Below are 27451 nucleotides of genomic sequence, written 5' to 3'. Positions count from 1 at the left end.
TCAAGCGATTCTCCTTCCTCAGCCTCCTGAGTAGCTGGGATTACAGGCGTGCACCACCATGCCTGGATAATTTTTGTATTTTTAGTAGAGACAAGGTTTTGCCATGTTGGCCAGGCTGGTCTTGAACTCCTGACCTCAGGTGATCCACCCCCCTCAGCCTCCCAAAGTGCTAGGGTTACAGGTGTGAGCCACCGCACTCGGCCTGTATTATGGTTTTTAAAAACATCCCCTCTTCTTTTCTTCAGATAAAAATGATAGAAAGACCCAAACTTGCTGCTGTCTGTGGACATTATGATTATTATTATGCTCAACTTGATATGCTGAGGAGGAGAGCCCACAAACCAAGTTATCACCCTATTCCTCAAGAAAATACTGGAGTTGAGGATTACGGTCAGGAAATGGGGCATGGTCCATCCCCAAGGCAATGGTAATATTGTGTGGTCTAGCTTAAGCTTTGGTTAATCTGAAAATATCTTTATATATTAACATTCATTATTCTGGAATTCAAATTCTCCTAACACAAATAATCCAAGAAGAACTTTCCAAATCTTCATTTTAAACACATAGTTCCCTTGACCTTTTTCTTTGGTTTGCTTTTGTAGACAGTCTCACTCTGATGCCTAGGCTAGAGTGCGGTGGCGCAATCTCAGCTCACTGCAACCTCTGCCTTCCAAGTTCAAGCGATTCTCATGCCTCGGCCTCTCCAGTAGCTGGGACTACAGGCGTGCACCACCATGCCCGACTGATTTTTGTATTTTTAGTAGAGACAGGGTTTCACCATGTTGGCCAACCTGATCTTGAACTACTGACCTCAGGTGATCTGCCTGCCTCAGCCTCCCAAAGTGCTAGGATTACAGGCATGAGCCACCGTGCCTGGCCATGTTAGTCCCTTCTTTCTATGTCAGCCCTATACCTGCTCGTTAGTTGGTTCTTCAAATTCTCAGGTACCCTCTCACCAGGCAGCCACTGAGCTCATGTGATCCACCTGCCTTGCCTCCTAAAATGCTGGGACTACGGGCAAGGCCACTATGCCCAGCCTTTCTTTCTTTTTTTTTTTTTTTTGTTAGAAAGATTTTGTTTTTATTTCCATCAGAATGTCATATATGTTACACAAATCAAATCTGTTGACATCTCAAGCTTATAACAATTACATGTTCTTATAAATTACGTGGGAATTACATATACTGTGAGAAGTGTTGTAATTATTATGTAATGTATATTATAATTTAGCCTACAGAAGTAACAAAGTCTTGTAATTAAAGCAATAAATGTGTTGATAGATTATCACAATTGATAAGTAATTGATAAATTATCTTCTTTTTCCCGTAACCCATTTTCATCTCAAGTCTGATCTAGCTTATTTTCTTATTCATAGAGCTGCTTAACTGTAGGCACAGACCCATACCCTTGCCCTTTTAATATTCTTTCTTCCTCCTACTAAATTCCACTATATGGCAGGTGAAAAAATAGTTGTGTGTATTTCATTTCTCAAAGAGGTTACTAATATGAATCAGTAATTGAATCATTAAAATCAAATGATCATTTGAGACATTTTGAGAAATAAGATATATTTCATTCAGCATTTATGTTCTAGGGATTTTCAAAATATTGACATATTAGAAAGAAAATAGTATTCTTAAATTGGTCTTATGGTAGATTTTCAAAAAATTTACTCCATAATAGATTTCTGCAGATCTACAGTATTTTCAAATTTTTTTCACACTGATGTCGGTATTCCTGTGTCCAGAATAATTGACACCTAACAGAGGCCTGAGGACTTAAGTCTAAGAGTTCTTTTTTAAAAATGTTTTGTCATCAATTTTTTTTGTTCAGGGTTAAGAATTTGTTCCTTTGGCGACTATGATTGTTTATTGTTGAAATTTTGGATGAACTATGAAAAATACAAGATACTATGGGATGGCAATCTCATTAATAGTGAAAATGAGATAAGCAAGAATGATGAGAATAATTTCTTCAGAAACATAATGGGAAAAGCATATGTTTTATCTTTAAAGATATTGGGCACTGTCGTGGTTTTTATCCATCTTCATAGCACATTTTTAATTATCTCCACAATTATCAAAAGTTATGTCTTCTGTCCATTCGAATTGTAATATCCATATTGGACTCAATTAGTGAGGGACATAGGTTTTACAGAGGAACTGGGAGCAGCCACAAAACTCCCTTTCTCTTTTCTCAACCACTGGGAAAATATATCTTCCATTCTTTGTCTAGATTTGAGAGCTGTCAAGCTATCAATTATTTTGACCACATGTAATTTTATCTCCCAAGCTCTCACATGAAACAGTAGGAAGGGTCCTTCTCTTTCCTGGATGCCCCTTTGATGCCTGGTAACCCCTCCTCTTTGTATACTCCCCCCTCCCCAGCTTTCTGTCTGCTGGAGGTCCAATTACAGGCCATGGGATGGAGGAAGAGGATTTTTTTTTTTTTTTTTTTTTTTTGAGACAGAGTCTCGCTCTGTCGCCCAGGCTGGAGTGCAGTGACGCGATCTTGGCTCACTGCAAGCTCTGCCTCCCGGGTTCACACCATTCTCCTGCCTCAGCCTCCAGAGTAGCTGGGACTACAGGCACCTGCCACCACACCTGGCTAATTTTTTTGTATTTTTAGAAGAGACAGGGTTTCATTGTGTCAGCCAGGATGGTCTCGATCTCCTGACCTTGTGATCCACCCTCCTCAGCCTCCCAAAGTGCTGGGATTACAGGCGTGAGCCACCATGCCCAGCCAAGGAAGAGGAATTTGTATAGGATTTGGGGGGTGGAGAGGGAATAGGTAGACAGAGAGATAGAGAATGTCTTTTGGACAGCCCCTGGATGTCGGAATCATTTTTCTCATGAAGATATTGATACATGTGCCAGTTAGGCTTTTGAGACAGATGAGTGCTACAATTTACCCTCATTTGATTCAGGAAGTATCTGTGTGTCAGGCACTTCACAGCCCTAATCTCTTCTAATCCTCGTATCAATTCCTGTGAAATGGTACCGTGCCCACTTTACAGCTGAGGAACTAAGACTCAAAGACTTTAGCTTGTCATTTCATCCTATTTCTAAATCCCTGATTATTAACTTGCTTCTTTGTAAATTGGGGATGCTTATCATGATGTTCCTTCCTAAAGGAGTTATTTCTGAAATGACAGTTCTGTCTTTGGAGCCTTAGAAGTTACTCATATTCCAAAAAACTTATGGTCTGAAATGCGGTTTTTATTTAGCAACCAATAATTACAGAAATGTTTTACAGGAAATTCTGCCAAAAAAAAAGATAGATATATAAAATGTGAGTATAAACTTGAAAATTGTTTGACTGGCATTGACTAAAATTGTGCTGGAAAAATACCTTAAACATTTGGAGAGACAGCTAAACCATTATTTCTTTCCTCATTAAGCATTTATTTGCGGAGATAAAGGGATGGATGGAGGGACACGTTCTGCTCTCAGGAAGCTCAGTATGTGGTGCAGGAAACAGATACGCAGCCATTCTTTTTTTTTCTTTTCTTTTCTTTTTTTTTTGAGATGGAATCTCGCTCTGTCACTCAGGCTGGAGTGCAGTGGTGCGATTTTGGCCTACTGCAACCTCTGCCTCCCTTCTCAGCCTCCCTGCTCAGCCTCCCCAGTAGCTGGGATTAGAGGTGCCCACCACCACGCCCCACTAATTTTTTTTCGCAGAGATGGGGTTTCACCATGTTGGCCAGGCTGATCTCGAATTCCTGACCTCGTGATCCACCCACCTCGGGCTCCCAAAGTGCTGGGATTACAGGCACGAGCCACCACGTCCAGCCGCCATTGTTAAATCAGGAGTGACAACCTGTACATTAGACACCTGCACAAAGCATGAGAACTTCTGGGTGTGGGTCTGTTTTCCTCCCTACAGTATATTATAGAGAATGGAAGGACTGAATCTTGTCCTGAAGAAAAATCACTGGATAAGAATATTTTTCTGTTTAATCCTCTCTTGTATCCCCACTTGTTACTCTTTATCCTTTTTTCCTCTTGATTCCAAAATTTCTTTTCCAATGTAAAGATTCTGTAACTGAACTACTTGAACTTGGAACTTCAAGACACTGGTGAATTGTGAATCTCATTACTAAACTGAAAATCTACTTGTCAAATTGGTGCCTAAGATTCGTTCAAGTTTCTACTTAAGCTGAACATTCTTATTTTCTAAGGCCAACTGAGTACCTTCAGAGAAAATTTGAAGCTCAACAATATAAGTTGAAAGTGGAGAAGCAATTGGTAAGTAAAATACCGAATATGGGAAGCAATTAGGAATTTCCTAATAGTTTTTCTGTTCACAGATTTTCAAGTCAAAGTTCGTTCCACCAGAAGGTCAAGAATACCCTCTACTAGTCCCCAGTTTTTGTTTGTTTGTTTGTTTGTTTTTCTGAGACAGAGTCTCGCTCTGTCACCAGGCTGGAGTGCAGTGGTGTGATCTTGGCTCACTGCAACCTCCGCCTCCCAGGTTCAAGCAATTCTCCTTCCCCAGCCTCCCGAGTAGCTGGGATTACAGGTGCCTACCACCACGCCCAGCTAGCTTCTGTATTTTTAGTAGAGACAGGGTTTCACCATGTTGTCCAGGCTGGTCTCGAACTCCTGATCTCAGGTGATCCATCCACCTAGGCCTCCCAAAATGCTGGGATTACAGACGTGAGCCACTGCACCTGGCCCAAGTCCCCAGTTTTTAATAGCTAAAGAAAATAATGGGAACAGGCTTGAATCAGAGTCTTAGCAGTCCAGTTTCTTCCTTGGCTCTATCTCTTCTGTGGGACCTTGGACAGTTCATTCAGCCTATCTGAGCTTTAATTTCCTTTTCTATAAATGACAATTTTTAGAGTAGATGAGCTTCAAATTTCCTTGCAGTGCTGTAGTGCTTTGGTTCTATTTTGTTAAAGATTCTTCTGCACATTAAAAAAAGTGACAAGGGGCCAGGCGTGGTGGCTCACACCTGTAATCCCAGCACTTTGGGAGGCCAAGGTGGGCGGATCACAAGATCAGGAGTAGAGACCAACATGGTGAACGCTCGTCTCTACTAAAAATACAAAAATTAGCCAGGCATGGTGGTGCACGCCTGTAATCCCAGCTACTCAGGAGGCTGAGGCAGGAGAATTACTTGAACCCAGGAGGAGGAGGTTGCAGTGAGTCAAGATCATGCTACTGCACTCCAGCCTGGGCGACAGAACAAGACTCTGTCTCAAAACAAACAAGCAAACAAAAAACAAACAACAACAAAAAAGTGATTAGGCCAGATATGATGGCTCATGCCTGTAATCCCAGCACTCTGGGAGTCCGAGGCGGGTGGATCACTTGAGCCAGGAGTTCGAGGCTAGCCTAGGCAACATAGTGAGGCCTTATCTCTACAAAAAAACCAGAAATTACCCAGGTGTTGTGGCATGTGCCTGTAGTCCCAGCTACTCGGGGCTGAGGCTGGAGGATTGCTTAAGCTTGGGAGGCAAAGGTTACAGTGAGCTAAGATTGCGCCACTGTACTCCAGCCGGGGTGACAGAGTGAGACTCTGTCTTAAAAAAAAAAAAAAAGAAAGGCTGGGCTTGGTGGCTCATGCCTGTAATCCCAGCACTTTAGGAGGCCAAGGCGGGCGGATCACGAGGTCAGGAGATTTGAGACCATCCTGGCTAACACAGTGAAACCCCGTTTCTACTGAAAATATAAAAAATTAGCTGGGTGTGGTGGCGGGTGCCTGTAGTCCCAGCTACTCGGGAGGCTGAGACAGGACAATTGCTTGAGCCTAGGAGTTGGAGGCTGCAGTGAGCCAAGATCATGCTGCTATACTCCAGCCTGGGTGACAGAGTAAGATGCTCTCAAACAAAAAAATATATATATATTTTTAATGCTTTATACTTAAGAAAATTCTACTCCTTACCACAAAAAACTCCCAAATACTGAGTTTGCTTAGTGGTATAATTCTTATTTATAGGAAAAAGTCAAGGTCAAATCAGAAGATGTTTCTGAAATCGAAGTATGCCTTATAAATTATTTCATTCAATAAATAGGGTCTTCGTCCATCTTCTGCCAAGCCAAATTACAACCAGAGACAAGAGCTAAGAAGTAATGGAGAAGAGCCTAGATTCCAGGAGCTGCCATTTAGGAAAAACGAAATGAAGGAACAGGTTAAAAACTGTTTAATTCCAGGGCAACCCTTGTATTTCTTTGTATTACTGTCTTTTGTACTGTAATAGGGAGTTACTTCTATTTCCTACAGTGCCCCTGAATATGTCAACACCATGCTGAGTGTTATAGGGGATACAGAGTTAAGTATTTCACTTTCTCAGATAATGCAATATGGCTAAGTTCATAACGCTTTTCACCTTGAGATTCATAGAGTAACTGTCCATCAGTAATGGGTTTGGGATTTGTATTAGTTTTCTGGGCTGCTGTAACAGAGTTCAACAAACTAGGTGGCTTAACACAATAGAAATGTATTGTCTCACAATTCTGGGAGAGTGGAAATCCAAAATCAAGGTGTCAGCAGGACCAAGTGCCCTCTGAAACCTGTAGGGGAATCCTTCCTTGCCTCTTCCTAGCTTCTGGTGCATCACTGGCAATCTTTGGCATTTCTTTACTTGCAATCGTATCACTCCATTCTCTGCCTTCATCACATGCTGTTCTTCCTGTGTGTCCCTGTCTTCACATGGCCATCTTCTTGCAAGGACATCAGTCATATTGAACTAAGGGCCCACTGGTATGATCTCATCTTAAGTAGTCTCATCTGTAGCGACCCTGTTTTCAAATGGGGTCACATTCTAAGGCACTGGGGGTTAGGACTTCAACATATCTCTTTTTGGGGAGGGACAAAGTTCAGTGCGTAAGAGGGTTATATATAAAAGTAGGATTTGTAAAGTAAGTGTACATCATGAACACATTTGGGTTATATATAAAACTGAGCTCTGTAGCTAAAGCCACTGTCTCACAGGGAGTGAAGTACTGCAGCCAAAACATAAGGCAGATTATCATCTTTAGGAGCAACATATTTTTCTAACCTTATTTCATATCACAACTTTTGAAATTATAGGCTGCATAAAGATTATTTTTGTTACGGTGTTCATAAACATTTAAAGTTTCTGGATTGGGTTTGCTTTCCAGGAATATTGGAAACAGTTAGAGGAAATACGCCAACAGTACCACAACGACATGAAAGAAATTAGAAAGAAGATGGGGAGAGAACCAGAGGTAAATTCATTCTTCTAGGGAAAACATTGTTCTATCGATTTAGAGCTAACTAAATTGAGCTGGTATTAAAAGTAATGATTTCCTTATAGAAAAGATAAAGTTTTATCATAGAGATAATCATGCAGACTTCTTTTTTAATAGGAAAGCTATCAGACCTCACTGGAGCTTCAGTTTATTATGGTTTATGAGAGACTACACAAGATAATAAGGATATCTGAGATTCTCAGGAATGGTTATTATTAAAAGTACTTATTGATTGTTTCCCTCATGAATCACTCAATACATATTTACTGAGCGGCAACTTTAGACCAGAGCTGCATTAGATGCAGAAAGTCCAAAATGAGTGTAAGTTCATGCCCAGAAGGCGGGAAAAAAACAAACAAACTCAACACACTAGCATTTTTTCACCTCTCTGCAGGGTAAGGTTCTAAAGGCTATTTAAGACAAAATCTGAGTGCAGTTGAACTGATTCTTAAAAATCTCTTAAAGGCGCCACATTGGAAATTCATCCTTCCATCTCCCAAGAAGGTCTCTAGAGTTGGCACAGATCACTGCTTCTTCAGAAGAGCTTCACATGAAATAGCCAGCCTGTGTTTGGAAACCATGTTGTAAGAAAGACACATGGCTATTGAAACACTAGGAACACACTCAGTGCCCTGGAATGCTCTCCAAGGAGAAGCTTGCAGGCACTGAGATGGCTGTCTCCCATCCCACGTGCACCTGGCCACACACTCATTGAGTAGAGCCATCATGCTGCTGAAATTGATCTCTCTCTCTCTCTCTCTCTCTTCCACCGCAGTGCATACAGAATTTATATGACTTATAAATTCATATAAGTCAAATGAATGTATGCTGCAATTCAATTGTGTTTGCCAGGCCGTGAACTAGTCACATACCGTATTAGTCTGTTCTCATACTGCTAATAAAGACATACCCGAGACTGGGTAATTTATAAAGAAAAAGAGGTGTAATGGACTCACAGTTTCACATGGCTGGGGAGGCCTCACAATCACGGCAGAAGGCAAAGGAGGAGCAAAGTCATGCCTTACATGAAGGCAGGCAAGAGAGCTTGTGTAGGGTAACTCCCATTTACAAAACCATCAGATCTTGTGAGACTTACTCACTACCATGAATATAGTATGGGAGAAACCACCCCGATGATTCATTTATCTCCACCTGGCCCCACCTTTGACAAATGGGGATTATTACAATTCAAGGTGAGATTTGGGTGGGGACACAGAGCCAAACCATATCACATTCATACTTTCTTTTATTTACCCCTGTACAGAGAAGTTAAGTAGCTCATCCAAAGTCACGTAGCTATTACAAGGCAGACAAAATATTTAAATATCTGACTCTAGGCTGGGCATGGAAGCTCATGCCTGTAATCCCAGCAATTTGAAAGGCTGAGGTGGGAGGATCAGGAGTTTGAGACCAGTCTGGGCAACATAGGGAAACCCTAGCTCTAAATATATACACTCACACACACACATACACACACACACACACACACACATAAAAAAAAAATTTAAATTAGCTGGGCATGGTGGTTTGCACTTGTAGTCCTAGCTACTAGGGAGGCTAAAGCAGGCGGATTGCTTGAGCTAGGAGCTAAAGGCTGCAGTGAGCCATGATTGTGCCACTGTACCCCAGCCTGGGATACAGAGCAAGACTCTGCTCAAAAAAATAAAGTAAAATAAAATGAAAATCTGACTCTAAAACCCCTACTCATGTTCATGCCTGTAATCCTAGCACTTTGGGAGGCCAAGGCAGAAGGATCGCTTGAGCCCAGGAGTTTGAGACCAGCCTGAGCAACATAATGAGACTCCATCTGTACAAAAAATTTAAAAAATTAGTGGGTCATGGTGGCAAACGCTTGTAGTCCCAGCTACTGAGGAGGCTGAGGTGGGAGGCTGACGTTGAAGCTGCTGTGAACTGTGATTGTTCCACTGCACTCCAGTCTGGGCAATAGAGGGAGGCCCTATCTCAAAAAATAAAAAAATACAATTATAACCACTATTCTTTCTGGCATATGCAGTTCTACTTGTAAATGGTTGGAATGACGAGACACACGTATAAAACAATCATAGAGTAAGCCCTGTAGGTGCACAGGAGCCAAGATGAGCAGAATGAGCAGGAAGCGGGTTTTTGTGGAAGAAGTGGGTGGGGCCTAAAGAGTGGAATTTGGAGAGGCAGAGTTAAGGGAGGAGAGTGGGCATTCTGAAAGAGCCATGCAAAGGTTGGGACAGAGGACTGTGTGTGCTGGGAGGGGCAGCTTGGAGGTTGTTCTCTCTGGAGCAGAGGCCTGGCTCATGGTGGGCAGCCTGGAGCCATCATCAGCCTTAGGTCTAAGGCTGAGCTGGGATGGGCAGCCTGAGCCCTGCAAAAATGGATAGCAGACATTGGCCAGGCGCGGTAGCTCATGCCTGTAATCCCAGCACTTTGGGAGGCTGAGGTGGGCGGATCACGAGGTCGGGAGATCGAGATCATCCTGGCTAACACAGTGAAACCCCATCTCTACTAAAAAGACAAAAAATTAGCCAGGCGTGGTGGTGCGTGCCTATAGTCCCAGCTACTTGGGAGGCTGAGGCAGGAGAATGGCATGAACTCAGGAGGCGGAGCTTGCAGTGAGCCAAGATTGCGTCACTGCACTTCAGCCTGGGTGACAGAGCGAGACTCTGTCTCAAAAAAAAAAAAAAAAAAGGTGGATAGTAGACATTTCTACAGAGACTATGGAAGAAGGATTTGGGAAGTACTGAGGCTGCGGGCAGGGAAAAGGAGCTATAAAAAGGGTTCTGTCCAGCCATTTCATCATTGATCGCGCATCAGCCAAGTAGCCTTCAGAGCTCACTCAGAACCAATCTTGTTGACTGTGTATAATTTGTGTTAAAGGAGAACTCAAAAATAAGTCATAAAACCTATTTGGTGAAGAAGAGTAACCTGCCTGTCCATCAAGATGCATCTGAGGGAGAAGCACCTGTGCAGGTAATGATGGCTATGATCAGACACCTGTGTGCTTGCGGTGTGTGTGCTCTACCCCGAGTGGCTCTTACCCTTCTCTGTGCAGCAGAACCACGTAGGGAACTTTTTTTTTTTTTTTTATGAGACGGAGCCTCGCTCTGTCGCCAGGTTGGAGTGTAGTCGTGCGATCTTGGCTCACTGCAACCTCTGCCTCCTGGGTTCAAGTGATTTCCTGCTTCAGGCTCCCGAATAGCTGGGACTACAGGCATGCGCCACCACGCCCAGCTTATTTTTGTATTTTTAGTAGGGACAGGGTTTCACCGTGTTGGCCAGGATGGTCTTTATCTCTTGACCTCGTGATCCACCAGCCTCGGCCTCCTAAAGTGCTGGGATTACAGGCATGAGCCACTGCCTTTTTACCAGAACTTTTAAAAATTCAGATGCCTCTCTCTGCCCCAGATGGTCTGGGATGAGGCTCAGGCATTCTGTCTGCAGAAGCTTGCTGGGTGATTTAGTATGCAGCCAAGTTTGAGAACTGCTGCTATTTAGCGTAAGAACGTTCCACTCTCTGGAGGGTCTAAGTCAGTGTCTCAGACACATTGGTCAGGAAATCTGACAGTCAAGTCAGATTCCATTTCAACCTTATGTTTTTGGTGGAGGTAAGAGGCTAGGCAGAGTTGAAATAACAAATCTCAAGAGACTTTTTCTCCCTTCTAAGGAAAGATTATACAATTATAATACAAGATGAATCTGTTGATATCAACCAATTCTGAGAATTATTCAACCTGTGAAATGACCTGATAAACAATGCTTTTATGATTACGTAAAATAATTACATGAGTCATAAAATGTTTTACTTTCCAAGGAGTTATATTTATTTTGTGAATAAGAAGCCCAAGTGTGCTTTTATTTTTGCGTAGTAAGAAGATTCTCAATGACTTGGCCCATACTGAGAATTATTATTATCTTTTTTTTTTTAAAGATGGAGTTTCGCTCTTGTTGCCCAGGCTGGAGTGCAATGGCACGATCTCGGCTCACCGCAACCTCTGCCTCCCAGGTTCAAGCGATTCTCCTGCCTCAGCCTCCCGAGTAGCTGGAATTACAGGCACCTGCCACCATGCCCAGCTAATTTTTGTATTTTAGTAGAGACAGGGTCTTGCCATGTTGGCCAGGCTGGTCTTGAACTCCTGACCTCGGGTGATCCACCTGCCTCAGCCTCCTAAAGTGCTGGGATTACAGGCGTGAGCCACCCTGCCTGGCCGAATTATTATTATCTTTATAATTAGAGTAATTCTCTGTGTTTTAAATTATATTTATTATTAGAGCTTAGTCCAGAGTCAACTAGAAATGGAAAATCCTCAAGGTATTATAAACTTGTCCTTCAAAGGTGCCAGTAGGATCACAGTCACATTCCATGAAAACACGGCTCAGATGTTAACACACATGTTTTTCTCTCACATTTTTTTAACCTGGTTAGAGTAAATCCAGTGCCTTAAAGTTTTTAAAAAGTCAGGTAATTAAAAATAAACCACTGGAAGAACACAAACAGATGATGGTACCTTGCCTCAAAAAGTTTATATCAGGAATTGGGTGAATAAAATTTTGTATATTTTATGCAAGAGGAGTAACTTTGAAAGAAAACACACCAAAATGCCAATGGTGGTAATTGGTGGTATCTGGATTAGTGTGAGTAGGGATGATTATTGTCTCTCTAGTTTTTAGATTTTTTTATAAGAAGGTTACACAACTTTTACTACAAATATGCATAATAAAGTGTCCGTTCCTTAGTTCCGTCAGCACTCTAATCAATATCTTCAAACAAAAAAGCCATCTGAAAGACAGAAATGGTGGCATGAGACTATAGTTCCAGCTATTTAGGAGGCTGAGGATCCCTTGAGCTCAGGAGTTTGAGACCAGCCTGGGTAATATAGCGAGACCCCATCTCTTAAAAAAAAGAAAAGGCATCTGATATTTCCTGAAGGCTGTTGTCCAGAGCAATCCAGCAGCAGATCCCTTTGCAAACTTTTGTAAAGCAAATAATTATCACTTAATTTGTCTAATTTTTGGATTTAGGTTTTAATTATCTTTTTTGAAGGGAATATGCAGCTATATAATAAGACACTTTAAAAAAGTCTCTACTTGCAGAGTTATCTTTCCCAAATACTGATTTGAACACATTATTTCTCTACACGACAATCAATGGCGACTGCCATTTTCCTTAGCACGGCATGCTAGACTTTTGCGAGTTGTTCCTAACAGAATGTTCCAGCCTCATTGCTCACATTTCCCCCAAACATACCCAAAGCTCTAAACGTCTCAAATTACTTTTTAAAGCCCTACTTATTTAAAAAGACATCTTCCTTTTAACCTCCAGGCCTTTGTAAAATGCTCATTTCTCTACTGAAATATCCTTTCCCTCTCTTCTCTTCTTGCAGAACACATTGTATCAGACCTCCTGGTGAAGTTTCTAGCACAGCTTTTTTCTCTTTCTTCCTTAGAATTAATAACTGCCTTATCTGTATTTCCACAGCATTTCCAAGTACTTCATACACCAGCCTGTGTCAGTTTGAAGCATTATTAGCTATTTGCCCTGCAAACTTGGGAAGGTTGTTTTTCTGCCTTGCAATAGTATGAAGTGTGAAATCAGGACTATGACTTATGTATCTTACTTATATTTGTGAAGTTGGTTATCTGATTTGCTTGGATAGTCTGGTCGTCTCAATTGTACAATAGTGCCCCATTACTTTACTTTCCTTAAAATACAACGATCTCAGATTCCAACCCCAATCTACTCCAGTGGGTGGGACATTCAACCTTAGTGTGCTGTCAAGCTCTCCAGGGTCATGTCATCTGAAAGGCCCTCTTGGCCCTGTGAAGACTGATTAACTGTGTAGCCATGGAGTCTGGGATCTTGAGGCAGGAACTCTAGGCTGGTGTGCAGTCTCTTGCTCACTACTCCAATGTACTGCCACAGATTAGGACTTGAGTCCTTCATCTCTTCCTTAAAAAAGAAAACAGTTTTATTGAGATATAATTGATCATAATAAACTACACATATTTAATGTATATACTTTATAAGATTTGACATGCACACCCATGAAACCATCACCACAATCAATATAGTGAACGTATCCATCACCTGCAAAAGTTTGTTTCGCCCTTTTGTAAACTTCTCTCTCTTATTCTCCCTACCTCTCCTCCCATCTCATCCCCATGCAACCACGGATCTGCTTTCTGTCGCTGTAGGTTGGTTTGCATTTTCTAGATTTGTTTGGATTACATAAATGGAGTCGTGCTGTGTGTGCTCTTGTTTCTGGCTACTTTCACTCACATAATAATGTTGAGATTTATCTACGTTGCACATATTAATAGTTCATTATTCTTCTGTATTGCTGAGTATATTCTATTGTATGAATATATCAAAATTTATTGATCCATTCACTGTAGGTGGATATTTGGGTTGTCTCCAGCTTTTGGCTATTATAAATAAAGCTGCTAGGAATATTCATATACAAATCTTTTTTTTTTTTTGAGACAAGTTTCGTTCGCCCTTGTTGCCCAGGATGGAGTGCAATGGTGCCATCTCAGTTCACCGCAACCTCCACCTCCTGGGTTCAAGTGATTCTTCTGCCTCAGCCTCCCAAGTAGCTGGGATTACAGGCATGTGCCACCACGCCCGGCTAATTTTGTATTTTTAGTAGAGACAGGGTTTCACCATGTTGGTCAGGCTGGTCTCGAACTCCCGACCTGAGGTGATCCACCCGCCTCAGCCTCCCAAAGTGCTAGGATTATAGGTGTGAGCCACCATGCCTGGCTATCATGTACAAATCTTTATGTGGTCATATGCTTCTTTTCTTTCTTTTGGGTAAATACATTGGACTGGGATGGATGGATCATATAGTAGGTGTATATTTAACTTTCAAAGAACTACCAAATGGTGTTCCAGGATGGTCGCACTGTGTTACACTCCCCTTGACATTGTATGAGTGTTTCAGTTCTCTCTGAGCAGCTCTCTCCTCTTTGGGTCTTTGTCTTTCAGACTCTAGCACCTTAAGACCCCCAAGCCTTGTCTTATCAACTCAGGGAGTTGGCCACACTCATCTTCAGTTCCCATCCCTGCACCTCTTCAGTTCCCCATCCCCGCACCATGGCCTGCAAACTCTCTCAAGACAGGAGGCTAGGGCAGTTGCAGGGCTTGTCTCATTGGTTTTCTGTTTCTCAGGGATTACTGTCTTTCATTGCTGGATGTCTAATGTATTAAAAACAATTTATCTATTATATATTTGATTTGGCTCTTTCGTTGTTTCAGGTGTGGAATTAAATCTGGTTTCTGATACTCTGTCTTGGCTGAAAGCAAATGTTTTCAGTGCCCACTGCTGGGGGAGGGTGGAGGGCACTCAAGAGTTCCATTTGGACATTGAGTTAGAGAATTTGTGAGAGTTCACATACCTACTCTGGAGCCTTTACCCTACTGTTCCCTCTGCATGGAAAATGCTCTCCCCAGACCTGCATATGCCAAGGTCCAATATCATTCCGGGGCTTAAATAGATTGCCAGATAAGCTTTGCCTGTATTACTCTCACTCCCTACTCATTTTCTGTCATGTTATCCTATTTTGTTCCCTTGATAGCACTTAACACTTTGAAATTATGTTATTCGTTAACTCATTTATTACCTATCCTACTCCAGTAAAATTTAAGTTCCGTGTCAGCAGGGACCTTTCTGGTCATGTCCACTGTGCTAACCCATTTTGAGGGTTTCTGGCCCCTAGGGAGTGCTCAGTGTGAATTTGTGGAGTGAATATTAAGATGAAGATAATGCTAAGTACACAGTTGGATATGTGAGTCTGGAGCTCAGAGGAGAGGAAAAGTGAAGCCTGAAGATACACATTTAAGAGTCTCTGCTTAACGATGGCGTTTAAATCCATAGGAATGAATGAAACCCCTTGTATTAGGGAAGAGAAGAGCAGATGGCCCAAGATAGGGCGCTAAGAAACCTCCAAATATGGAGTTCACATCTCTGTTGTGCCTTTGAAATTCTTGTTATCCACTTTTAGTTTTCTTCTCTTCCTCCTTGAAATTGCCTGCCAATTTTCAGAGCCCTCTCCTTCCTTTATACCATCATGAGTTGCTCACTTTGCTTATTTTCCTGATTAAGATCATAAGCCTCTTAAGGGAAAGATCCTGTAGTCAAAATTACATTCTTGAATTGAATTGGGTTGGACTGGAGTGGACTGGAGTGATAAGTATTGTCACATTATAGAATTTCACCCATTGAAGTGCAAGTGTTAAATGTATTAATATTTCAAGTTAATGGATACTGTGCGCAAGTTTTTAGTTAATTATTATTAACTTTCCATTATAAAAGCTTGTTTTTGTTATTAAATCAATCATCAGATTTAACCCAGAAATCAACTCATGTAAACATACAGTGATAGAATTGTATTTTTCTCTAAATTTTCAGGACATTGAAAAAGACTTGAAACAAATGAGGCTTCAGAACACAAAAGAAAGTAAAAATCCAGAACAGAAATATAAAGCTAAGGTAAGAAATACTTTTGTCTTTGGGTTCCATATTAAATAGCTGGCTGGGGAGCCACCTTGTGATCTGGGTTACCTGCATGATTTTCCCCCTAGTATTTTATAGAATTGCTCTATTTTGTGATGTGAGACCAATGGTTTTAAGAATCTATAATGTCAAACAAAATTGACCTAGGGAGTTGTAATTTTAAGGCTTTTATTGAATTGCTAAACTGATTTTTTTTTCTTTCTCCTAGAAGGGGGTAAAGTTTGAAATTAATTTAGACGAATGTATTTCTGATGAAAACATCCTCCAAGAGGAAGAGGTATGCCATTAAGTCTAAATTTCCATTAGTAGGTATGAGAAAATGCATATATCTTACTTAATAGCATGTTTTATGAAATTATTTCACAGGCTGTAGGGATACTTTTTTTCAACTTTTATTTTAGATTCAGGTGGTACGTGTGCAGGTTTGTTACCTGGATATATTGTGTGATGTTGAGGTTTGGGATATGAATGATGCTGTCACCCAGGTACTAAGCATAATACCCAGTAGTTAGTTTTTCAAGCCTTGCTTCCCTCCTTTCTTACCCTCACTGTAGTAGCTCCCAGTATCTATTGTTGCCATCTTTATGTCCATGAGTACCCAATGTTTAGCTCCCACTTATAAGTGAGAACATGCAGAATTTGGTTTTCTATCCCTATGTAATTGGTTTTCTATCCCTATGTAATTTGCTTAGGATAGTAGCCTCCAGCTGCATCCATGTTGCATGGACATGATTTCATTCTTTTTTATGGCTGCATAGTATTCCACGGTGTATATGTACCACATTTTCTTTATCCAGACCACCATTGATGGGCACCTAGGTTGATTCCATGACTTTGCTGTTGTGAATAGTGCTGGGATGAACATGTGAGTATATGTGTCTTTTTGGTAGAATGATTTGTTTTCTTTTGGATATATACCCAGTAATGGGATTGCTGGGTTGAACAGCAGTTCTGTTTTAAGTTCTTTGAGAAATATCCAAACTGCTTTCTACAGTGGTTGAACTAATTTACATTACATTTCCGCCAACACTACATAAGCATTCCTTTTTCTCTGAAGCCTCGCCAATATTTGTTTTTTGGCTTTTTAGTAATAGCCATTCTGACTCGTGTGAGAGGGTATCTCACTGTAGTTTTGATTTGTATTTCTCTAATAATTAGTGATGATGAGTATTCTTTTATATATTTGTTGGCTGCTTGTATGTCTTCTTTTGAGAAGTGTCTCTTTCTATCTTTTGTCTACTTTAAAATTTGGGTTATTTGTTTTTTCGTGTTCAGTTAAGTTCCTTATAGAATCTGGATATTAGACCGTTGTTGGATGCATAGTTTGTAAATATTTTCTCCCATTCTGTAGGTTGTCTGTTTACTCTGTTGATAGTTTCTTTTGCTGTGCAGAAGCTCTTTAGCTTAATTAGGTTCCACTTGTCGATTTTGTTTTTGTTGCAATTGCTTTTTTGTCGATTTTGTTTTTGTTGCAATTGCTTTTGAGGACTTAATCACAAATTCTTTCCCAAGGCCCATGTTCAGAATGGTGTTTCCTAGGTTTTCTTCTAGGATTCTTATAGTTTGAGGTCTTACATTTAAATCATCAAGTCATCTTTAGTTGATTTTTGTATACAGTGAAAGGTAGGGGTCCAGTTTCATTCTTCTGCATATAGCTAACCAGCTATCCCAGCACCATTTATTGGATAGGAAGCCCTTTCCCCATTGCTTATTTTTGTTGATTTTGTCAAAGATTAGATGGCAGTGGATGAGTGGCTTTATTTCTGGGTTATGTATTCTGTTCCTTGGTTTATGTGTTTGTTTTTGAACCAGTACCATACGTTTTTGATTACTGTAGTCTTATGGTATAGTTTGAAGTTGGGTAATGTGATGACTCTGGCTTTGTTCTTTCTGTCTAGAATTACTTTGGCTATTTGGGCTCTTTTTTGTTTACATATGAATGTTAGAATAGTTTTTTTTTTCCAATCCTGTGAAAAGTGACATTGGTAGTTTGACAGTAATAGTGTTAAATCTATAGATTACTTTGGGCAGTATGGCCATTTTAATGATATTGATTATTCCAATCCATGAGTGTGGAATGTTTTTCCATTTGTTTGTGTCATCTGCGATTTCTTTCTGTGTCATGTAGTTCTTGTAGAGATTTTTCACCTCCTTGGTTAGATGTCCTCCTAGGTATTTTATTTTATTTTTTGGTGGCTATTGTAAATCGGATTACATTCTCGATTTGGCTCTCTGCTTGAATGTTATTGGTGTATAGGAATGCTATTGATTATTGTACTTCAATATTGTATCCTGAAACTTTGCTGAAGTTGTTCATCAGTTCCAGGAACCTTTGGGTGGAGTCTTTAGGGTTTTCAAGCTATAGTATCATATCCATGACGAGATGGTTTGACTTCTTCTTTTCTTATTTGGATGCCTAGAATTTTAAAAAATATTTCTAGAAAAATGTTTGGTGCTCAACGCCAGGGCACAGTGGCTCACGGCTGTAATCTCGGCACTTTGGGAGGCTGAGACAGGCAGATCACGAGGTCAGGAGATTGAGACCATCCTGGCTAACATGGTGAAACCCCGTCTTTACTAAAAATACAAAAAATTAGCTGGGCATGGTGTCACCCACCTGTAGTCTCAGCTACTTAGGAGGCTGAGGCAGGAGAATAACTTGAACCCAGGAGGCAGAGGTTACAGTGAACCCAAGATCGCCCTACTGCACTTGAGCCTGGGTGACAGAGTGAGACTCCGTCTCAAGAAAAAAAAAAAAAAAAAAGAAAGAAAAATGTTTGGTGTTCAAATGAGTCTTCCAAATGCTTTTTATTTTCCCACCTTATTTTATTGGGGTTATTTCTTTAGATAAATTATTACATTTTAATTTACTTTTCTTTAAATAAAGGAGCTATTTTACTCATATTAATTTTATCATAGCCAAATTAAAATAGAAGAGCTGATACATAGTCAACAACTAATATACTGACCTAAAAAATTGAACAGGTACCCTGAAACCAGGCACATTTATTTTAGGTCTTAATTAGTTATTGGTAACTTTGAGTAAATCTCATTTATGCATTTGGGCTGTCTTTGCCACAGCAAGGAGTAAATACAGTAAATACAATACAGCAAATCCAAATTTCATTTTATTAGTTGATTTTAAAATCTTTTTTTATCCTGATTTTATCAGACCTATAACAAATGTCAAAATTAACGGTTTATTTTTCCATTTTACCTTTTCTGAATTCACCTTTTAAGTCAATATAAGTATGAATAATTATACCTGATGCTCAATCTTTTTATTTAATGTTCTTTATTAGCTTAAAACATTTCCATGTTAGCATTTCTTATTTTTATGAGCATTTGCTACATAAAGACTTCATTAGCGTGGTGATAGTTAACATTCACCTCAGTTCAACCATAAGTTCCTAAATGCCCCAGAGCTATGACACCAGAGTGGAGCAGATCTGGGGACCTGCTTCTGTGTGGGAACTTGAGAAGTGGTATTCTCACAGAGCTTCTGTGAAGTGAGGTGCTGACATTACCCTGCTGAAATGAAAGAATGGAGTCCAAAAAGTTTTAACTGCCGCTCTTTCTTATTCTTTGCTTTGATCTGCTTGAATCAGAAGTGGTCATTTTGGTATTGACTCCAAAATACTAGGAGCAGATTTAGGGAGCTGGTTAAGAATGTTGTACACTTAAAACAGGGCATGAATGAGAAAAGCTTGAGAGCACCGTAGAATGGAACTGAAGTGGAATAATACTGAAGTCAGAAAGTCTAGATAAAATTAAGTTGTCTTATGACCAGTGCTTGACACTGTTAACATGGAGAAGAAATGAAAATATTTCTGTTTTTATCTAACATAGCTCTAGTTCTAAAACTCTATGGATTTATTTGTTTAGTAAACATGTTGAATATTTACTATATACCTTGCTAATTAGTTTTACTAGGAACGCAAAAATATGGTTTTTCTTTCTTTCAAAATATGGCTAACTTATCATAAAACACTGTGGAATTGATTTAGGCAATGGATATACTAAATGAAACTTTGACCTTTGAGGATGGCTTGAAGTTTAAGGAATATAAATGTGTAAAGGAGCATGGAGATTATACAGACAAAGCATTTGAAAAACTTCACTGCCCAGAAGCAGGTACGTGTCTCTTGAAAGTTGTAAATGATAAGGAACTGTTTTATTAGCAACCCATCTTGAACTCTGTCCCCATGCATCTGCCTTGGCTCCACTGTTACTTGACCCCTTTCTGCTCTCTCTAAGCAAGGCAGAAACACACTTGCTGTTCTCCTGCCACCCATGCAGTGGCCACACTCCCTGAGATCCAGCCCTCCTCTCCTGCTCCATACCGACTCCCTCCTGCAGCTTTGGCTTCTCCCAGGAGCTCCAGACATACCAGTCTTTCTCATTATCTTCTGGGAAGCTCCATGGACAAATGTTGCCAGTATCTGAAACTCAGCTGTGTAAAGTCAAGCTCTTCTGTGCTCTTCCTTCCCAGTGACCCTTTAGTTTGGTCAGTGTCACAGGTGCAACTGGCTGGGGCCAGTGTTGTGGGCAGTAAAAGAATTTATCAACACAATTGTAAGTAAAGAAAGGCAGATTTATTAAAGTACAAAGATATGTTGCAAGAGTGCAATGGGCAGCACAGCAGAGAAGGGGCTGTCTGCCAAGCGGCAGGGGCTAGAGGGAAGTTTTATAGGGTCATATTGGAGGAGCTACATGCTGATAAGGTGTGCAGATAAGATTTTGCTGCTGGGGCTACATGTGGAAGGAATGAGTTATTTGGGAACAGGATGTGCCAGCAACTTGTCTGTGATGAGTCATCTCTCAGAATAGTTGTTCCCTCATCCCCACCCCCCCACCTAGGACCCCCTCCCTTGTTGTTGTTTACTTTTGAGAACTTCACAGTCAGTGCTATCACCAGGGTGCACCCTCAGCATAGTGTCTATTCTGAGATGTCTCTAGAGTCTTCCTCTTCCTTCATTCCCTCTGTTACTAGTTTAGGGCTCTGTCATCTCTCAGTAGTGTGGTGTAGGCTTCAGAGACAGATGGGAGTTTGAATCTCAGCTGTTGGTGCCACTTTCTGGTTATGTGACTTTTCTTTCACAAGTTATTCCAACACTCAATCTCAGTTTCTTCTTAGGAACAGGGGATAATAGTGGTAGGAATAACCACACAGGGTAATTGTGAGGACTAAAGTGACTTTTGATGTATAAATGACCTGGCACATACTAGGTGCCTAACATAAGTGCTGTCTTTTCATTTTCCCTTTGCCTTCCCCTCACTGTATTGCCTTATTCACTTATGTGACCTCCTTTTCTCTAGTATTTCCCCTTCATTCTCTAAATGGTTACTGTATTAGTCCATTTTCATGCTGCTGTTAAAGACATACCTGAGACTGAGCAATTTACAAAAGAAAGAGGTTTAATTGGACCCACTTTTCTCATCCCAGCACTGCCTCTTTCCTTCCATGGAAAATGGGATCCATACAGCCTGCTGGAATGCCCATTTTCTCCTACAGCTGGAATGCCCATTTTATCCTACAGCATTTACAGACCTGACTTGGCTCAGTTTCCTCTTCCTGGAATACTCTCTGCCTCATTTCCTTCTCGAAGAATCTCCATTCAGCAGGCATCTTATTGAGGATCTCCCTTGTGCCAAAGACTGCTCGGTGGTATGGAGCTCAAAGATGAATGAAATCTGGGCCCTGTTCTCAATATCACAGAAGTGTTATGAGCAAAAGAGGCACAAAACTGAAATGTTAATCACTGTTGAAGTTCGAGCTGGGTAGAGAGTCAGGGAGGTCCGCACTCCTCCAGGGCTTGGCATGCCATCATATTTGTGATTGAGAAGGATCATGCTGGCTGCAGAGCAAAGGATGGCAGGGAGGGCAAGACTGAAGGCAGGAGAAGAGTCCAAGTGCATGAGCCAGAGTGGTGCAGGGAGAATAGATACTGAGTGTGGGACCTGAGGAAGAGAAGGGGCTCAAGGATATTCCCGGCTTTCTAATTCAAATGCATGAAGCTTTCATCAACCAAAAATACATCACAGGGAGGGTAATGGGGTTGGGAGAGACAAGGTAGTGATCTAAATTTGGAACATGTTGAGATTTAGGTCTATAGAGCATCAGTTGCAGATTCTATATAAGACTGAAGGCCTGGGGCATATCAGGGATAAAAATATAGCTTGGTGGCCCTTAGCTTATCTGTGGTTTTTAACCTTGGTGATGGTCAAAATACCTATGCAGAAGGTGATGGTCAAAATACCTATGCAGAGTGAGAAGGAAATGGAGCTTAGGACATAACCCTACCACTATATAGACAAACTTTGAAGAATCAGGGAGAGTAAAGCCAAAGGAGGAGAGACAGGTCATGGAGGAGGCACAGGAATTGGCAGCATCACCTGGAAGAGAAAGGCCAGATGAGGTGAGTGGGATTTGGCCCTTCAGGAGCTGTTAATGGCCTCAGGGAAAGCAGTTGGCTGTGTAAGGGGTAAATTCAACTGTTATCTTTGCATCAGTTTGCTGGGAAAAGCAGAGGGGGTTGGCTGTTTTTTAGATGAAAGGAAAAAATACCCTTCATTAGTAGTATACTGAAAATTGTCTCATTTTAATCTGTATTCCTTTAATTATTATTCAGGCTGAAGAATTTTTCCATATGTTTGTTGACCATTCATATGTCTCTTTTTTTTTCTTTTTTCTTTCTTTTTTTTTTTTTTTTTTTTTTTTTTGAGATGAAGTCTCCCTCTGTCTCCCAGGCTGGAGTGCAGTGGTGCAATCTTGGCTCACTGCAACCTCTACCTCCTGGGTTCAAGCGATTCTCCTGCCTCAGCCTCCCTGAGTAGCTGGGATAGGTGCATGCCACCACGCCTAGCTAATTTTTTTAATATATTTAGTAGAGATGAGGTTTCACCATGTTGGCCAGGCTGGTATTCGAACCCTTGATCTCAGGTGATCCGCCTGCCTCGGCCTCCCAAAGTGCTGGTATTACAGGTGTGAGCCACCACACCCGGCCAACCCTTCATATTTCTCTTATGAATTACGTACTCATGCCCTTCATCCTTTTTTCTACTGAAATGGCATGTTTGTTTTTTTCTTTATAAGACCGATTTAAATCAAACTTTTGCCTGTAATATGTATTGCAAATGTTTTCCTCAGTTGGTTACAACCTTCAGATCTCATTTATAGTAATAACAGCAAATATATATGAGTGTGTGTGTGTGTGTGTATTCATTCACTTAGGAATAAACTTATGAGAATTGTATGGCATATAGAAAGAAAACTGTAAAACCTTACTGAGGTATTTACAGACCACTTGAATAAATGGAGAGAAATAACAGTGCTATATATTGGAAATATTTTTTCCAAATCAATATTGCAGTCTCGTTATCTGAGGTATTACCCAGAACTCTTTGTCTCGCGACCAAAAGAATAAGGAGTGTGGACACTAAGGGTGAGTTTGGACTGAAAGTTTAATAAACAAAAGAGGAAAGCTCTTCACTAAACAATGCCCACAGCTGCACAGATAAGGGAGCAAGGCCCAAACACAGAAATGCCTTTGTCCTTTGTGCAATGAGTGGGCCTCCAGCAAATAGTTCCTTCTCCTTTTGTGGGCATGTACATAGTGGGCCCCAGTGAGCACATTTCCTTTCCTTTTTGGGGCATACTTTGGACTGTGAGCCAAGCCTCTGTGAACCATCACTCCAACACTCAGCTGGTTGTGGGCCAAGGCTCTAATTGGTCTTTACACCATGTCATTTTTTTTTTTTTTTTTTTTTTGAGGTAGAGTCTTGGCTTGCTCTGTCACCCGGCTGGAGTATGACTGGAGTGTGGTGGCACAATCTTGGCTCACTGCAACCTTCACCTCCCAGGTCCAAGTGATTCTTGTGCCTCAGCCTCATAAGTAGCTGAGATTACAGGTGTGCACTACCACACCTGGCTAATTTTTGTATTTTTAGTAGAGATGGGCTTTTGCCATATTGGCCAGGCTAGTCTCGAACTCCTGGCCTCGAGATTTGCCCACCTTGGCCTCCCAAAGTGCTGGGATTACAGACATGAGCTACCATGCCCGGTCAACCATCATGTCATTTTCTGAGTGGTGCCTTTTCCAAAAACAACCCCCAGCCAGTCAGCATACTAGGAGAATGGGGTGGAGCTGCCAGAAATTCATGCCTTATGCAAGTGAAACACCCAGCCCTATCAGGTTCCTCATAAAAGCCTTTGTACTCAGCTGTGAAATGGCAGAGAGTTCAAATGGAGAGGGGACCCAAGAGAGTTGCCATTTCACAGCTGAGTACAAAGGCTTTTATGAGGAACCTGATAGGGCTGGGTGTTTCACTTGCATGAGGCATGAATTTCTGGCAGCTCCACCCCATTCTCCTAGTATGCTGACTGGCTGGGGGTTGTTTTTGGAAAAGGCACTACTCAGAAAATGACATGATGGTTGACCGGGCATGGTAGCTCATGTCTGTAATCCCAGCACTTTGGGAGGCCAAGGTGGGCAGATCTCTTGAGGCCAGGAGTTCGAGACTAGCCTGGCCAATATGGCAAAAGCCCATCTCTACTAAAAATACAAAAATTAGCCAGGTGTGGTAGTGTACACCTGTAATCTCAGCTACTTATGAGGCTGAGGCACAAGAATCACTTGGACCTGGGAGGTGAAGGTTGCAGTGAGCCAAGATTGTGCCACCACACTCCAGTCATACTCCAGCCGGGTGACAGAGCAAGCAAGACTCTATCTCAAAAAAAAAAAAAAAAAATGACATGGTGTAAAGACCAATTGGAGCCTTGGCCCACAACCAGCTGAGTGTTGGAGTGATGGTTCACAGAGGCTTGGCTCACAGTCCAAAGTATGCCCCAAAAAGGAAAGGAAATGTGCTCACTGGGGCCCACTATGTACATGCCCACAAAAGGAGAAGGAACTATTTGCTGGAGGCCCACTCATTGCACAAAGGACAAAGGCATTTCTGTGTTGGGCCTTGCTCCCTTATCTGTGCAGCTGTGGGCATTGTTTAGGCAACTTCCCATGCTAGTTCCCTTATCTGTGTCTGCAGCTTGATTTTTCAGACTGTTCTTTTGTTTGAAAGAATTCTGAGGACCTGCCCTAACTGCCTGCCTAACTGATTCTTTCTTTCTCCTCCCTCAATATGTGGCTTTATGGCTATTTCAATCAAAACCACAGTAGGATTTTTTTTTTTTTTAATGGTATAGGGAGATCTCGGCAGGTTGGAGAATCCTGGAGCTTCTTAAGTAGCCAAAAATTTTGAAAAAGAAGAACAGTTAAGTGGTACTTACCTTTCCAAACGTCAAAATGTATTACAGAAATTATAGTCATTCAAACAATATGATAGTGGCACCCAAATAGTTAAAACAGTGAGAAGAGAAAGTTAGAAACAAATCCTAGTATGTATCATAATTCAGGACAAATGAAAAGTAACATCACAAGTCAGTGTGAAAAGAAAGGATTATTTAAATAAATGCTGCTGGGCCAGTTGGTTAACAGTTTGGGGAAGATTGTGAAATCAGACCCTATATAATATGATACAACAAAATAAATTTTAAAAAATCAAAGAGTTTATATGTAAAAAAGTTATACATTAGAAAATGAAATAAAATAATATAGGTAATTTTTTTTTTTTTTTTGAGATGGTGTCTCGTTCTGTCACCCAGGCTGGAGTGCAGTGGCGTGATCTTGGCTCACTGCAACCTCCACCTCCCGGGTTCAAGCGATTCTCTTGCCTCAGCCTCCCGAGTAGCTGGGACTACAGGCGCCCGCCACCACGTCCAGCTAATTTTTATATTTTTGATAGAGACGGGGTTTCACCATGTTGGCCAGGATGGTTTCGATCTCTTTACCTTGTGATCCACCTGCCTCGGCCTCCCAAAGTGCTGAGATTACAGGCGTGAGCCACCACGCCCAGCCAAGGTAATTTTTTTTGAACAGGGAAGAGCTAGCTGTTCAAAATACATAGAAAAAAATCACAGAATAAATTAGTAATAATTCAACTTTAACAAAAAGCTGTAATAAAGCAAATAATACAAACCCCTAGAATTGTCATTTTCAATAATGTATCTAGTTTAAATAATCATAAATGTCCACAAAAATTTAGCTACAAATGAGGTCATTATATAATGGTATTATTTTTAATAGTGAAAAATCACTAGCAACCTAAAAATCTGGCAAGAAATGATTAGTTATATTACATTCATAAAGCAGAATATTATGTTTGCTTTAAAATAGCTGTATAGAAGAATATTTAATAACCTGGATATGATCTGTAGCTGATTGAAAAAAGCGAGCTCTGAGAGGACATGTAGTATGTGGTCCAATTTTTTGTTTCAAAACAAAGCAAAAATATGCAGAAGGGAAAAATTGAAATTATTATAGTCTCTGGACAGTGAGATTATGGGTGGCTTTTTTTTCTTCTACCTACCTGATTTTCAGATTTTCTATAGTGAAAACAGTAATAAGGAAAAAGACAGAACAAGTTATTTTTTAAATTAAGAAAATGGAACAGATTTTGTTTCTGTGGAAAAAGACTAGAGTGAAAGTTCTCATAGATGCCTCAAGGAATTTGTCTATTTGTGTCACTGATATTTCCTTGGCATTTAGCAATATTGGCTAGTCAGTCAAACACTAAGAATAAAAGTAAAACAGTGTTGACACCTTTTTGTCATTTCAATCTTATATCTGTTAGAACAAGGGTGGTCATTTTTCTGGTTTTGAACATACCTGCTGATAAACTGCCTCTGAGTTCCTAAGAAGTGTTTGGGGCAATTAGTCACACTTTGACTGCTTTCGAATTAATGAGTTGTTTTCTTACACCCAGGGTTTTCCACGCAGACTGTAGCTGCTGTGGGAAACAGGAGGCAGTGGGATGGAGAAGCACCTCAGACTCTGCTGCAGATGATGGCAGCAGCTGACATCACCTCCACCTGCCCCACGGGGCCTGACGGTGAGTCTGTGCTTAGCATCAGTCGTCAGGAAGGGAAGACCAAGGACCCATACAGCCCAGTGCTCATCCTGATGTGATAGTCTGCTTCTCAGTACCCACCCTATAGATCTTGTATCAGACACTTTCAAATATGTTGTTTTGATATCTCCCTATGCCTAAAGAGACTTGCCTGCTAATTATCCTGGACAAACCACCACTCTAGACATGCACATATAAAGGAGGAAAAATCCAGGATGCCACCTTCCTCAGAGTGAGGGAAAATGCATGAGGAAGGACAGCTGACTTGATTTACCTTCCAAGGCCAGCTCAACAACTTTTTTTGCGATTTCATAGGGTCATTTTTTTTTCCACCAGTAAAATTAGAATTAAAAGAGTAGTTATCTCTACAAGATTTCGAGAGTTAATAGTTCAACGATACATATAAATTGCTTTGAAGCCAACGTGCTATTTAAATGTTAGGGGTGTTTAGGATATGATTATGTTTTCTACCTAAATTCCTTCGTTTACATTTGAACCTCTCACATAGCCTTTCCTTAGAAGAGGATCATAGCAGGCCGGGTGCGGTGGCTCACGCCTGTAATCCCAGCACTTTGGGAGGCTGAGGTGGGCGGATCATGAGGTCAGCAGTTCAAGATTAGTCTGGCCAACATGGTGAAACCCTGTCTCTACTAAAAATAGAAAAATTAGCCGGGCGTGATGGCACACAGCTGTAATCCCAGCTACTCGGGAGGCTGAGGCAGGAGAACTGCTTGAACCCGGGAGGCGGAGGTTGCAGTGAGC

The 27451-nt window shown here is 41.0% G+C and overlaps 1 protein-coding gene across 12 annotated transcripts in view; it reads left to right on the top strand.

Moving 5' to 3' along the window:
- The window catches only part of NEK5 (NIMA related kinase 5), a 105146-nt gene that overhangs the window by 36795 nt on the left and 40900 nt on the right, over positions 1-27451 (top strand). For 5 of the 12 annotated variants that reach the window (XM_063619212.1, XM_063619211.1, XM_055244813.2 and 2 more), the window contains 9 exons: positions 246-427; positions 4181-4247; positions 6020-6136; positions 7110-7196; positions 10089-10181; positions 15620-15700; positions 15933-16001; positions 19732-19858; positions 26546-26671. In XM_063619212.1, the coding sequence (XP_063475282.1) occupies positions 246-427; positions 4181-4247; positions 6020-6136; positions 7110-7196; positions 10089-10181; positions 15620-15700; positions 15933-16001; positions 19732-19858; positions 26546-26671 (949 nt within the window). The remainder of the gene's footprint in view (positions 1-245; positions 428-4180; positions 4248-6019; positions 6137-7109; positions 7197-10088; positions 10182-15619; positions 15701-15932; positions 16002-19731; positions 19859-26545; positions 26672-27451) is intronic. The other 7 variants (XM_063619216.1, XM_063619220.1, XM_063619215.1 and 4 more) reach the window with 4 other exon arrangements.

The sequence above is a fragment of the Symphalangus syndactylus genome, chromosome 15, assembly GCF_028878055.3.
Source record: "Symphalangus syndactylus isolate Jambi chromosome 15, NHGRI_mSymSyn1-v2.1_pri, whole genome shotgun sequence".
NCBI classification, from domain to species: domain Eukaryota; kingdom Metazoa; phylum Chordata; class Mammalia; order Primates; family Hylobatidae; genus Symphalangus; species Symphalangus syndactylus.
This window is presented reverse-complemented; position numbering and strand designations above follow the sequence as displayed.